This window comes from Microcebus murinus, chromosome 18, assembly GCF_040939455.1.
Source record: "Microcebus murinus isolate Inina chromosome 18, M.murinus_Inina_mat1.0, whole genome shotgun sequence".
Classification (NCBI taxonomy): Eukaryota; Metazoa; Chordata; class Mammalia; order Primates; family Cheirogaleidae; genus Microcebus; species Microcebus murinus.
Genome location: NC_134121.1, coordinates 7,368,469 through 7,380,855, shown reverse-complemented (window position 1 = coordinate 7,380,855; position 12,387 = coordinate 7,368,469). Strand labels below are relative to the sequence as shown.

Below are 12,387 nucleotides of genomic sequence, written 5' to 3'. Positions count from 1 at the left end.
CTAATTCCTTCTCGACACCCCTCCACGTCCCCGCGCCCTCAGGGATCCCTGTCCCTGGCTCACAGCAGCCTGCCTCTGCGACGTGCTGTACCGGAACCATTCCTCTCGTTCCCGCCCTGCTCCACTGGCCGTTGCTGGGAGGTGCAAATTCCGGGATGCGGTAGCTCGTTCTCTCTGTGTCTGGAGTTTCCACGTTCCAAACCAACCCCTCTGTTCCTGAAGGTCTCTGGGGCAACATCCGTCTGGAAACCCCACAGTGAGGATGCTGCCTGAGACTATTTTCTCTCTGCAACCCCACAACTCCAGAAGGACGTGGAAAACATAAGCCTGCAGCTGAGAATAATAAAAAGTTTGGAAGACTGGCACGTCCTAGGAGGAACAATCCGACTGGAATTACTGAGGCTGGAGAAGCAGAGGTTACGTGCAGGGCTGGAGCATCCAGAACTTACTCCCCCCAGGACTGGCAGAATGTACGTAGCCTGGGAAGCTGTGGGGGATGGGGGAACTCCTGGACCTCCAGGACAGTGGGGGCCCTGAGCCATGGGCACCCCACGAGGAAGGACAACCTGTGCCCCAGTGTCCCTGACTGGGTGTGATTCCAGATCCACTCAGAGTGTTTTCAGTTTTGTCTGATGCCCTTTGGGGGGCAGGAGTGCTGATCTGGCGTCTTCTAGAAGATGCCCAATTGCTTCAGCTTCCCAATTTGGGAGAAAGAGGGCAAGCATCTGGCTGTTTCACTGTTTCCTGCCTCCGGTGATCTGAGAAGGCTGTGCCCAAGAAGGTGCGTGGGGGGAGGGGTAAGGCTCCTGACCAGCCATAGCTATAAAGCCTCTGAACCTCTGCACATTCTTGCCAAGGCTGCCGCGTACGGCTGTGCAGGGCGTGCACCACACAAGGGCGTCTGGGTGGGGCTGAACTCACCACGCCTTGACTCTAGTTGCGCCCAACCAGAGAGGTGCCTTCTTCTACTGCTCTCAAAGGCACTGTATGGGCTAGAAGCTGTCCTAAGTCTCACTGAAGGAAACCGAAGTGATGGGCATTCTTGGGTGACCTGAACTCACTCACTGAATGGTCTCTACACCCCAAAGTTTCTGGTTTTCCTGAGCTGCCAGGAGCAGAGGGATGGCCAAGCTCAGACGTGGAGGTGGTGAGCTCATGGAGCATGGCCCTTACTGGAATAGCTGGTCTGTAGTCGAGATCCTGCTCTGCTTCCTCCAGTGCTCGGTTACTGTCACCTTAGCCACCACTGTCTCAACATCTTTAAAGACAGGCTACGGGAAAGTCACTTAGAGAACGTGCTCAGGGAACGAGGCTCCCCACTCCTCCCCTCTCCCGAGCTCTGGCCCTCCTGCCTCCCACTCCTGCTGGCTCCTGGGACAGTGGGGTGCAGAAAAGGCCCTCTGTGTCCCAGAGCTCTTCCTCCACCCTGCCCTGAGGAGGGACCTGACCCACCCGTCCCAACCCAAGGAGGCTTGGAAAACACTGAGTTATTCGAGACAGACCCAGGCCTCAGCTCCCAATACTCTCCGGGACCGCTGGGTGGGCTAGGCCTCGGGAGTCCGGCACCTGGTCCAGGCCCCTGTGCCCTTTGCAGCCAACTCCTCCTCTCTCGGCCATTTGTGCCTCTGTGGAACACGTCAGCTGAGCGCAGCAGGCCTCCACGCCACAGGAGCCCTGGGAACCCCTTTCCCTCCATTTCCTCCAGGGAGAGGGAAGAGGCAGATCTGGCCCCTTGGACCTTTAGGGACATTAAAGCCCCAGCCCTGCCTGTCCTCTGGTGCAGCAACCCAGGACCAACGCCCAAAGTGAGCCAGCGAGGTCACATGTGCAAAGTGGTCAAGTAGCACATTACGAGGCCACAGGACGCACCTGGTGCCAGCACCTACCTCACGCCAGGTGGGAACAGACCCCCTCCACCAGGTTCCTCCTCTGTGGCCCCTGCTCTGTCTTGCTCAGCGCATGCGTGGTGAGGAAGTGTGCCGGCTCACTCTGCATGTCCATACACATCCCCGCTGGTTCTGTTTCTCTGCAGAACCCTAACACAGGAGCAGCGTCCCCACAGGAAGGGCAGCAGGAGCCCTAAGTAAGGGATTACAAACCAATCTCGGGGACACCTCACAGTCACGCTGCGTGTGTTGCAGGCCCTTCCTCAGGAACCCAGAGCTTGAATCTTTCACCCCTGGGTGCAGGCAGGTGTGGTGTAGGAGGTCTCGCTGGCCACCTCCTGTCCTCCCCCAGGGACGGCTGGGCTGAGCCGGTGTCGGTGGGTGGGAGAGGCACCCCGCCATCAGCAGAGGAGGGGACACATCTGCCCTTCCAAGCCCTGTGCCTGCCCTCATCCTGCAGCTCCAGCCTGACCATTTACTAGGAGCAAAAATCAGAAAGACATTTTTCGTTCCCAGGTGGGATTCCTCTGGGGCCACGGGAGCTGGAACAGCCGGCATCAGCCACAGAGGGGTCCCTCCCCAGGCGCCCCTGCAGCTCCTGTCCTGCTCTTCCCTCCCCCACCGCCTACCAGCTGGCTCTTTCCAAGGTCTGCACCCACGGAGGGCTCCCCTGCTGGCTTCAGGCGAGGCAGAGGCAGGTGCTGACGGGGCCAGGCCATGGGACAGGGGGAGGTGGGGGGCTGCCAGGAGCAGGGGGTGTGCTGGGCTGGACAGGTCCGGGTCAAGGGTGGGATCCTGACAGTTAGGTCCAGGTGTGGGGCAGGCTCCCCAGGCCCTCACCTGACCCCAGCACCATGGGAGAGAATCCAGCCCCACACCTGCCCCTCTTTGTCTGGGTGGGGGCTGAGTGCAGAGCTCCGAGGCAGTGAGTGCATGGACAGGACTAAGCGGGTGGGTGGGGAGGGAGGGGATTTGCAGGCTGCACATGATGCCCCCAGCAGGTGCATGGTGTGCTTGGGTGGGGAGGGCTTCCAGGGCTCCCCTTGCCCGGTGCCCTCAGTGGGAGAGGGGTGTCCTGCAAGCCTCCTTGGACTGCCTGTAGCTGTGGGTAGTGGCTCCCCAGGGACGGCAGCTGTGGGTTGGGGATGTGTACCTGGAGTGGGCAGTGCAGGGGCCTAGAGATAGCCAGGCTGTGCCCCGCGGGGCTTGGCGTGCTCTGGGGAAGCCTGGGCTGAGGGCAGAGGGCCAGGCCCGAGTGCCAGGGCTGCTGGGAGGGCCAGGCAGGGCAGATGAGGCAAAGCCCCAATCGGGAAGCTGGGGGAGACGTGGCTCCCTGCACTGCCAGCCTAGCGCCTGTGTCCGCTCCTGAGCCCTGTGGGAGGGAGGGTTTGCCCAGCAGCCAGCGTAGCTGTCCTCAAGCCTGCATGTGCCCCCATGGCCACTGCTTCAAGCTCTTGGCCCCAGCCCTGGAGTCACTGCCAGGCCTGGAATCTGGCCAGCGATGGCCAGACCTACGGTTACCTGCCAGCCTTCAGTGGCATAGCCGCTGCTCTGAGCCCTTCTAGAAATGAGCACCCCGACCCCCTGCTTCCCCTACTTCTCTCTACTGGTGCTAGCCACGCTGTAGGTGCCCACGGGCTCTGCAGAACGAAAGACCCCAGTACTAGGGTGCAGGCAGGCACCAGGCAGGGGTCTCGCCCCTTAGGACAAAGGCCCCCGGGGCTCCGCCGGGGCTGGCAGGCCCAGGCCTCTGTGGGCAGCAGAGAGGCTCGAAGCGAGGCTGGGCTCCATCCAGAGGAGCGGGGAGCGAGCCCTGGGAGAAGGAAGACAGAGTGGGAAGTGGAGGGCGGGAGAGAGGCAGGTGTGAGGGGCCTGGGCAGCCCCCACAGAGGGCGGAGGGGGCGCGGGAGCCAGGTGCCCACTCGCGCCGGGCCTGCCCAGGCTGACACAGGCCCAGCCTCGCTCTCCTCCCTGACACTGTGGGATGAAGGGCTCACAGCTCACAGCGACCCCGGGCCTCTGCCACACCGGGCTTTGCTCACATGTGATCCGCAGGTCTCTTGGTTCCGGCCTCTGTCCCCAGCACTGTGTGACTTGGCCTCTCGGGCTCTGTCAGATGAGGGGTAGGCCAGCCAGGACTGTGGCCGGGAGAGCGAATGTGTGGGGGTCGGCCCCAGCACCTCTCGGAGGGGAGGTGTCTGTGTCCCCTCTGTGTCCTGGAACCTCTGTGTCCCAACACTTGTACCTGCGGGGCAAGGCGGGTGACCCCAGGGCTCCATTGTGAACCTGGCTCAGGGCCTGGAAGAAATCGCTGACCACATGTGGGGATGAATGGGGCGTTCTGAAACCACAGGCATTTGGCAGAACCTCAGTGGTCATCTCAGCCACCACCCCTTTATTCTGGAGATGGGGAAACTGAGGCCAGAGAAGGGAAGGGGCCAGGCAAGTTGGGGTCTCCGCTGGGACCAGAATTGAGGGCTCCCAATTCCCAATGAAGGCAGCCTCCCGCCTGTGCCCTGCGACCCTGGGGTCTCTGCCACCCCCGACCCCCGAGGGCAGGAAACAGGTGTTACTATGGTCTTTTCCTGGTCGGTTACTTGATACATCCCAGAGCCTAGAAATGAGCCTGGAAGAACAGGCACATGATTGTCAAATAAATGAATTAATATATACTGATTTTTTTCTTTCCTGTTCATCTGTATTTTCTCATTTTTCTATGATTGTACACTGCTTTTATAATATTAAAAAAGACCCACCCTTTTACTTTAAGCAATATCCTGCCAATCTTGGAAAACTATCTAAGGAGGAAAATAAACACGAGAACGTGCTTTATGGGCTAGAAAGCCACGTGCACTTGGGAGGGGTGTCTCTGAGGCTTGCTGTCCGCCAAGGCTCAGCTGACACCCGGACAACTGCAGGGAGCCGGGCACAACTGTGGTGAGCCGGGGCGCCTTCCTGGGCCCCCACCAACTCCTTCCAGCTCTCACGGCCCCAGTGCCACGCTCCCCACCTGCAGAGGATGGGAGGGCTGCAGAGGGAAGCTGACCAAGATCTGGCCGGCTAACAAGAGGCATTTAAAAAAGTGTCACCCAGGGAAGGGAGACACAGCAGGGAAGAGACACAGCGAGAAACACGAAGAGAAGCCGCAGAAGCGGGAGGCAGAGAGGTACCCTTGGAAATCAAGGGCTGAACAGGGGTGAGGGGCAGCTCTGGATGGGGGCACAGGCCTCAGACCCACGTGAGGCCGCCTCTGCTCACGCATGCGCGTACACGTACACACAGACACACACGGGCACTCCCCGCTCTCAGCTGGGCTCTTGTGTCTATCCGGGTTTAGATAAAGTTAGAAACATCAAAATGCCACATCCCTTTGAGCAGCAGCCATCGGCAGAACTCCATATGGCTGCAGCAGCCAGGAGTCTGAGCTAATAAAAGTTAAAAAAAAAAAAAAAAGCTGGGAAATGCTCCCAGAGAGCCACGTGGGCACAGCTCAGGGCCGGGCTGGGCTGGGGGCGGGGGCAGGAGGAGAGCAGGCACTGGGAGCAGTCCCCACCCTGCCCGGCGTGCCAAGGTCTCTGTTCTCTTTCAGAACACCCAGCTCTGCTAGCAGTGGTGAGCCCAAGGTGCAGCAGATGAATCTGCCACTTCAGATGACGGAGGCCCTCTTCCCCGCCCCCACCCCTGCCTCCGGGTTCTCTTATTGGAGAAGGCCAGACAGTCAGACCTGAAGTTTTGTGCTCCTCCCTCCCCAAATTCAGATGTTGATGTCCTAAGCCCCAAGGCCATGGTATCAGCAGGTGGGACTTTTGGGAGACGTGGAGTCCTCATGAATGGGATCAGTCCCCTTATCACAGAGGCCCGGGAGAGACCTCACTCCTTCCACCATGTGAGGACGCAGCAAGAAGGTGCCATCTACAAACCAGAGAGTGGGCCCTCGCCAGACACGAACCTGCCGGCACCTTCATCTTGGATTTCCCAGCCTCTAGACCCTGAGAAAGAAATTTCTGTTGTTTATAAGCTACCCAGTTTATGGCACTTTGTCATAGCAGCCCAAATGGACTAAGACAGTTGGCAAGAACACAGCCAGGGGGCGAGAGTGTGTGCGTGATTTTCTCATACACCTGCACCACTGCTCTCGGTGCGGAGGGGAGCCAGATGACTGGCTGCGGGTCCCCAACTGGAGAGAAAGTCTCCTCCCGTGCTGACTCCCCCCCTCCCCGAGAAAGACCTGGGTGACCCTCTGCAAGGAGCCTCCCCCCTGCAGGAGGTGGGCGGGGATGCGGGAGGGGCTGCTGGGAGCAGAGTGTGGGGAGGAGTCATAGTACCGACTCACTCTCCGGTGACTGGGGGACACCCTGGCCGTGCTCAGAGTGGAAACACTGGAGAAGTCGGAGCCAAACCCATCTGGCTCCTGGGAAGCAGCAGCAGGGACCGAGCTGGGGGAGTGTGCCTGACAAGATTAAAGTCCACTCCATAAGGATTTCCTGAAAGCTGACTGTGCGCCAGTACCCGACCTACGTACGCCACGGCCTCAGAAAAGCACGGGAGGACGTGGAACTGGAGTGACAGTGGTAGGAGCACCCGCCCCGGAGGCCAGAGTACTGCAGGGGTTCTGAAGACAGCGAAGTAGCTTCTGGTAATCACTGAGAAGGTGGCATTTGTTCTGGGGAAAAGGACCCCACCTCTGCCTCACCAGACTCTGAGGTCAGGACAACTGGCCCAGTCACAGCCCCTGTGGTCATGCCTGGCCACTACACGGGCTGCTGTGTGTCTGGACAGTGTCCCTGGCAGCCTGGGAAGCCAATGAAGGGGGCTGTGACATAGGAACCCTTCTGCACCTTTATCACCGGAAAGGCCCGGATCCAGCTCAGAGAGTGGCGGCTTCTGAAGAGGAAGGTTTCTGTTTGTGGCGAGACCGAACGTGATTCAGCACAAGCGCAGACCAGGCGCGTGGGGCCAGGCTCGCCACCACGGCAGAGGCCCCAGACTGCACCTGCCGGCCGGGATCTCGTGGTGCCACGGAGGCCGGGCACCGTGCCACTCCTCTCTCCAAGAACACCACCGCCTGGCAGCCTGCCAGGAACAGCCAAGCCCCATGGCCCTCGCTCCCAGAAATCCAACCACACGCAAAGCAAACATGCCGCGTCTCATGACAGCACTAACAAGCTGCTAATCAGCCCACGGCTGCACAGCCATAGCCGGATCCGAGTGTTTTCTGAGGACACACTGTGATGGCAGCAGCAGACATACACATGTACACATCTACGGCACACAGACTCACCAAGGTTCGTCACAGCCTGCGGTTTCCAATGCTTTACTGCAGACAACTGGGGTGGGGGGTCTCTACCCTCAGGAAACACATGACCTTGTCTGACAAACAAAACGGACATCAGGGGAAAACAGTATGATTGAATGCCGCCCAGTGTGGCGGGGCCTGGACTGACACGCCCAGGAAGGGGCCTGGGAAGGGCAAGGTGCATTCCAGGTGGAGGAAGAGGAGCCGGGCCCAGTGTGGGGCCTCCCCACTCTGTCTGGTGGCCTTCCAGCCTGCTCGCCTAAAGAGGCTTTCTTAGCTGGGGTGTGGGAGGAAAAAGGTTTTGCTCATCTTTCTGCCTTCAGGTAGGAAAGAGCACCCAGGCTGCAGATCTCCAGGGAGCCTCCAAGTGCTTGTCCATTATGCAGCTCTTCTTAAGGTGCAAGTGACATAGGTCTCTGGTGGTGCCTTTTTGCATTAGCTGATGTGGCTCCTGCTCCCAGGTATAGAGTGGAGCCAGCCCTGTCACCCGAAACAGCAGAGACAACCAGGAGTCCAGGCCAAAGCCACACCCCTGGGGTGGCAGGTGCCAGGCAGGCTAACACTGGACAGCTCTGCCCAGGAGGGGTGTGCCACATGAGGGAGCCCTTCCTCATGGGAACAGGAAGAGATGGGCCACCCACCTGGGTGTGTCCTAGGGAGATGGACCCCTTGTTCTGGTGCTCCATGAAGTGGGCCAACAACCCAGTTTAAAATTTTTGGGACTCAGAAAAACTGCTGGGCTGAAGGGGTGACACCTCATCTTCCAGTAGTCTAACACTTGCCCTCTCTCCATGACAGAAGGTCACCTCCTCTCCAGGGCTCCTTAAAGATGGCACACCTGAGCCCAAGACTTGGGGAGAGACCTCCAGGGAAGGGCAAGGCCTGGGCACTGGGGACCGGGGAAGGGGAGAGGAATGGCTTCTCCCATCCAAAGCAGGCTTCTCACGTCCCCATGCACCCCTGCTCCAGCTGCTTCTGAATGTGCAGTGAGCTCTGGATCCAGACTGAGCCCTGGCCAGGTAGACAGAATCCAAAAATCCTTGGGCTGGGCTGTGAAAGACTACCATGACGCGGCCCTGGTCTGGCCAGACCCAAAGTAGGGCAGATTCTCCTGTTTCTTATCACGGCTGCTGCAAGAACCAGTCTCGATTGGCAGCACCAAGACAATTTTGCACACTTTGTAGCATTTGCTCTCCTCAGAACCCCAGATCCCTCTGAGTGTGAGGAAACACTCAGAGAGGTTATCTGCTGGCCCAAGGTCACAGCAGACTGGAGACCGGAAGCGACTTGATCCTTGGCCCCAGCTCTTCTCAGATTACACTGCTCTGAAAGGGAAGGGGGTCCTCTCTGTTCCTTCAGGGCGGCTGCCTGGCTTCCTGCCTGCACTGCTGGCCACAGTTCAGGGTCATTTGTGCTGAATGAAGCCCCCTGATACCTTTACAGCAAGTGACAAACTGGAGAGACACCCCGTGAACCGTAGATGAGAAAGGGGCATTTGGAAAAAGCAACCCAGCAGCCACAATCCTTCAGCCCAACAGGAATTGCCACACATGGTCCTGGGCCCCTGCTTCCAATCCCCAGCCAGTAGCAAGTCACAGCAGGGAGACGGGTAGCAGCAGACTGGAGCAGAGATTCTGACGTGGAGTGTGTAGACAGGTTTCAGGAGCTCTGAAATCCCTTGTGAGATCGCGTGTGTTCATGCGTATGTCTGGGAAGCCCGTGTGTAGCTCTTTGAGAGCCACTAAAAGATCAAGGACCCCAAGAGGTTAAGAACCACGGGAATTAAGGATCCCAAGACCCCTCCAACCGTGTGGGCCAGGCATACACCAATCCAGCAGCCCAAACCCGCGTTATTAAACTTAGGAGAATGTGCTGTAGGAACAAGGGGAAGGGGCGCGATGGCTACTGTCCTGGCTGCTGCTACTCCTGCTACTCCTTGGCCCTGTTCCTGTTCCCTGGAGCCCACTGGGCTCCTGGACGGCTCTCCAGCAGCACCTGCGGGCCGTGCGGCCCGTCTTTGTCCACTGCGCTGCCGAAGAAAAGGCTCTCCTGGCTGTGACCCTGGCGAGGCCTGGTGTGTTCCCACGTCCCTCACTGACTGTCATCCCTTTCTGAACATCCCCTCCTCCAGACGGGAGCAGGAAACTGGGAAGGAAAATACAACTTGGGAGAAAGAGCCAGGAGAGCTCTTTCAGTGTACAGCACAAACCCAGCTGGACATTCCTCCAGATGGCCTCAGGCTCCTAGAAAACCGCTGATGTTTGTCACGGACACCCAGACACCCTGTGCGCCCCTCGCACACTGCCCTGGGCCCTTGACCACGTCCTGGAAGGGCCCTGGTGTGGCCGTCTCAGGCAACACAGGGCAGCTCTCCAGGCCCACAGCTCTTACCCGCCAGCCCGGGGTCAAGGGAACCCAACACAACCCAGAGCCTGAGGGCTTGTTATCGCGTGGAGAGGGGGAGGTCTGCTAGCCGCCTCCTAGCCCACGAGTCTGCCCGAGGCCTGAAGCTGAGGAGGGCTCCAGGATACCAACGAGACCCACGTGCAACCCGAGGAAGTGCCCCGTCTCAAGGACTGCGCAGGGGGCTCCAGGGGCTCATCCACTGTCCTGCAAGGAATGGGGAAGCTCGGTTTCCCCTGGAGGTGGAATCATACTGAGCCCTAGAGGGGCTGAGGAGCCCCAGGTATCTGCCACTTCAGGTCCAGCCTCCTCCTGTGGGCCTCCAACTAACTGGCCCTGGAGAATCTAGCTTCACTCTGTTCTTTCGCCCTCTGAGAAGGGCTTGTCAATCTCACTGCTCTTCTGTAGCCCCAGAGCACCCACCCCAGTGCTGGGGGAACAGCACGTGATCAGTAAAACCTTCTCACTGTCTGGTGTGCCTGGTGAGCAAATAGGATACGATGGTATGGAAAATCCATTACTCTGTTTGAAAACGAAAGTTACTACAAAGGCCGTACACATTGGTTTCCAATTTTCAAAAGACAAATATACATTGCCAAAGTTCAGTGGTGCATAATGTCATCTTTCTTTGATGATTCAATTCAGAGAAGGTATCTGGGGACTCAGCAGCATCTCGGGCATCATTCTGGACGTTGTTTGGAATAGCAGAGGCAGGAGCAGAAGCCCTGAGCCTTCCGAAGTCCCCAGGTCTCTGCTTCCCTTTCCCTGTGCAGTGCGTACCTTGGAGGCGATACTCCAGGGTACAAGCGCACCACATACAAAGGTGGGGTAGAGTGCTACAAAACCCAGCAGGGATGTGGGTCTGATTAGATTTTGGAAGCTCCTCCCAGGAAGGCACTCCTACAGCCTCTTTCCTCAGGGATGGGAAAGCCTCAGGAATGTCATTAGAGATCCCCTCTCTGCCATCCGCAGAAGGCTCCACCTCTAACGGGGTCAATCTAGCAGCAATATGGGGCCTGGTCTGTCTACCCCAAAGCCAGACCAAGACAACCTGTTTGGTGATACAGGAGAACAGCTTTGCACCCTCCTGTCTCTCTTGCACACAACAAAACCCACGGCACTGGCCATGGCCTCCCCCAAAAGAAACTGAGAAAGGAAAAAGAGCCAGAGAGGTGGGTAACACCATCAGCCCAGGGCAGCCCCAAGGCAGAGGGAACCGTGCAGATCTGCAGAGTCTGCTCCCTAACCAGTGGGGCAGGCACAAGCAGAGGGCAGAGTGCTGGCAGCCTCCTGTGTTCCTGCTGGCCAGGTAGTCTTGCAGGAAACCAAACCCGGCCTGCCCCGGCTCCCCTGCTTCCCACAGGGGCTCACGGGTGAGGACCAGCCAAAGTTGGTCAGGGGAGGTGAACCGTCTCCTCCTGAACCACAACCCAGGACGCCTCCCAGGCGGGTGAATGACCTACGGATTGGAATCCCAGTAGCCCCAGGGCTGCACCCTTGGACTCCCTTTCGGGAAGCCAGGTTCCAACTGATAACAGCACACTCCTTGAGGACCCTTGGCTGGGAGTGACTGCCAGCCAGTGGGTAGAAAGGAAGAAAAGAGCCCTGGCCCAGACCCGGCATGCATCCCTGCACCCCCTCCCACCAACCATCCTGGAGACCAGCCGCCTTCTCTGCCTGCGGAGGAGAGAAGTGGGGACATTATTCCAACAGGTCCCCATCGCCGGGCCTCACTCGGCCGGCCTTCCTCTGCCCTGCCCTGAGGCCCCAAATGCAGCGGGAGCACAGAGGCACCTGCTGCCAGGCAGGGCTCCCTCCCCGCGGGAGAGGGCCCCCCGCGGTGGCCTTCGGCGCCCCGGCCTCCCCGGGAAGGGGCGGGGCGCTCCCGGGGCCCGCTCAGCCCGGCGCCCCCTCCCCGCGCTCACCTGGCGCAGGTGCTGCAGCAGCGTCCCCGCCTCCTCCCGCCGGCCCTGGCGCACCATCCGCAGCAGCTCCTGGACCATGCCCACGCGCCGGTGGTAGGGGGGCAGCCCCACGCCGGCGCCCGCGCGCCCCGCCTTGTCCCCGGCGCGCAGCAGCAGCGACGCCCAGAAGTCCGGCCGTTCGCGGCGGGGGCCGGTCGCCGCGCCGGGGCTGGCTCTCTCCGCCAGACTGCCCTTGGTCTGCCGGGTGCCCATGCCGCCGCCGCCGCCGCCCGCCGGGGCTCGCCGCGCTGGGCCGCGAGGCCGCGTCCCCGGCCGGCTGCCCGCCCCTCGGCCGCCGGCGCGCCCGCCTCCCAGGCTGCAACTTTGGGGGAACTGTTGCGCGCGGGCGGCGCGGGGGCGGGGGCGGGCGGCCGCCAGCGCTCCCCGCGCTCCTCCCTCCCCGCGCCCGGGCGCGCTCCCCGGCGCTCGCCGCCAGCCGCCGGCCCCGCCCCGGCCGGCCCGCCCCGCCCCCGGCCCCCGCCCGGCGCCCGGGCCGCGCCTCCCGCCTCCCGCCTCCCGCCCCGCGCGCCCCTCGGCCGCGGGCTGGGCCGCCGGCGCCCCTCTGCGCGCCTCCCGGGCGCCGCGCCCCGCCGGCCACTGCGCGCGCCTCCCGGGGCCGTGGCGCGGCGGCGGGGGCGGGGGCAGGGGGGCGGGCAGGCCCCGAGGGCCGTCGCTCTCGGTCCCCAACAGGTCCCCTGAGGCTTCCGCGACCGCCGGCCCGAGGGAGGCCCGCGGGAGGGAGAGGGGGCCCGGGCGAGATGGGGAAAGTTTGGAGCGCAGGGGTGGGGTCCTCCAGCCCCGAGGCGGCTCTCTAAGTGGGCCCCACTGGGCGTCAGCG

General features: G+C 60.9%; 1 protein-coding gene across 1 annotated transcript in view; it reads right to left on the bottom strand.

The window, feature by feature from the left end:
• LRRC75A (leucine rich repeat containing 75A) overlaps positions 1 to 11,839 on the bottom strand; it is a 41,222-nt gene extending 29,383 nt beyond the window's left edge. Inside the window, exon 1 of the mRNA XM_020281266.2 lies at positions 11,511 to 11,839. Within this exon, the coding sequence (XP_020136855.1) occupies positions 11,511 to 11,762 (252 nt within the window). The 5' untranslated portion in view covers positions 11,763 to 11,839. The remainder of the gene's footprint in view (positions 1 to 11,510) is intronic.
• Between the last annotated feature and the right edge of the window lie 548 nt (positions 11,840 to 12,387).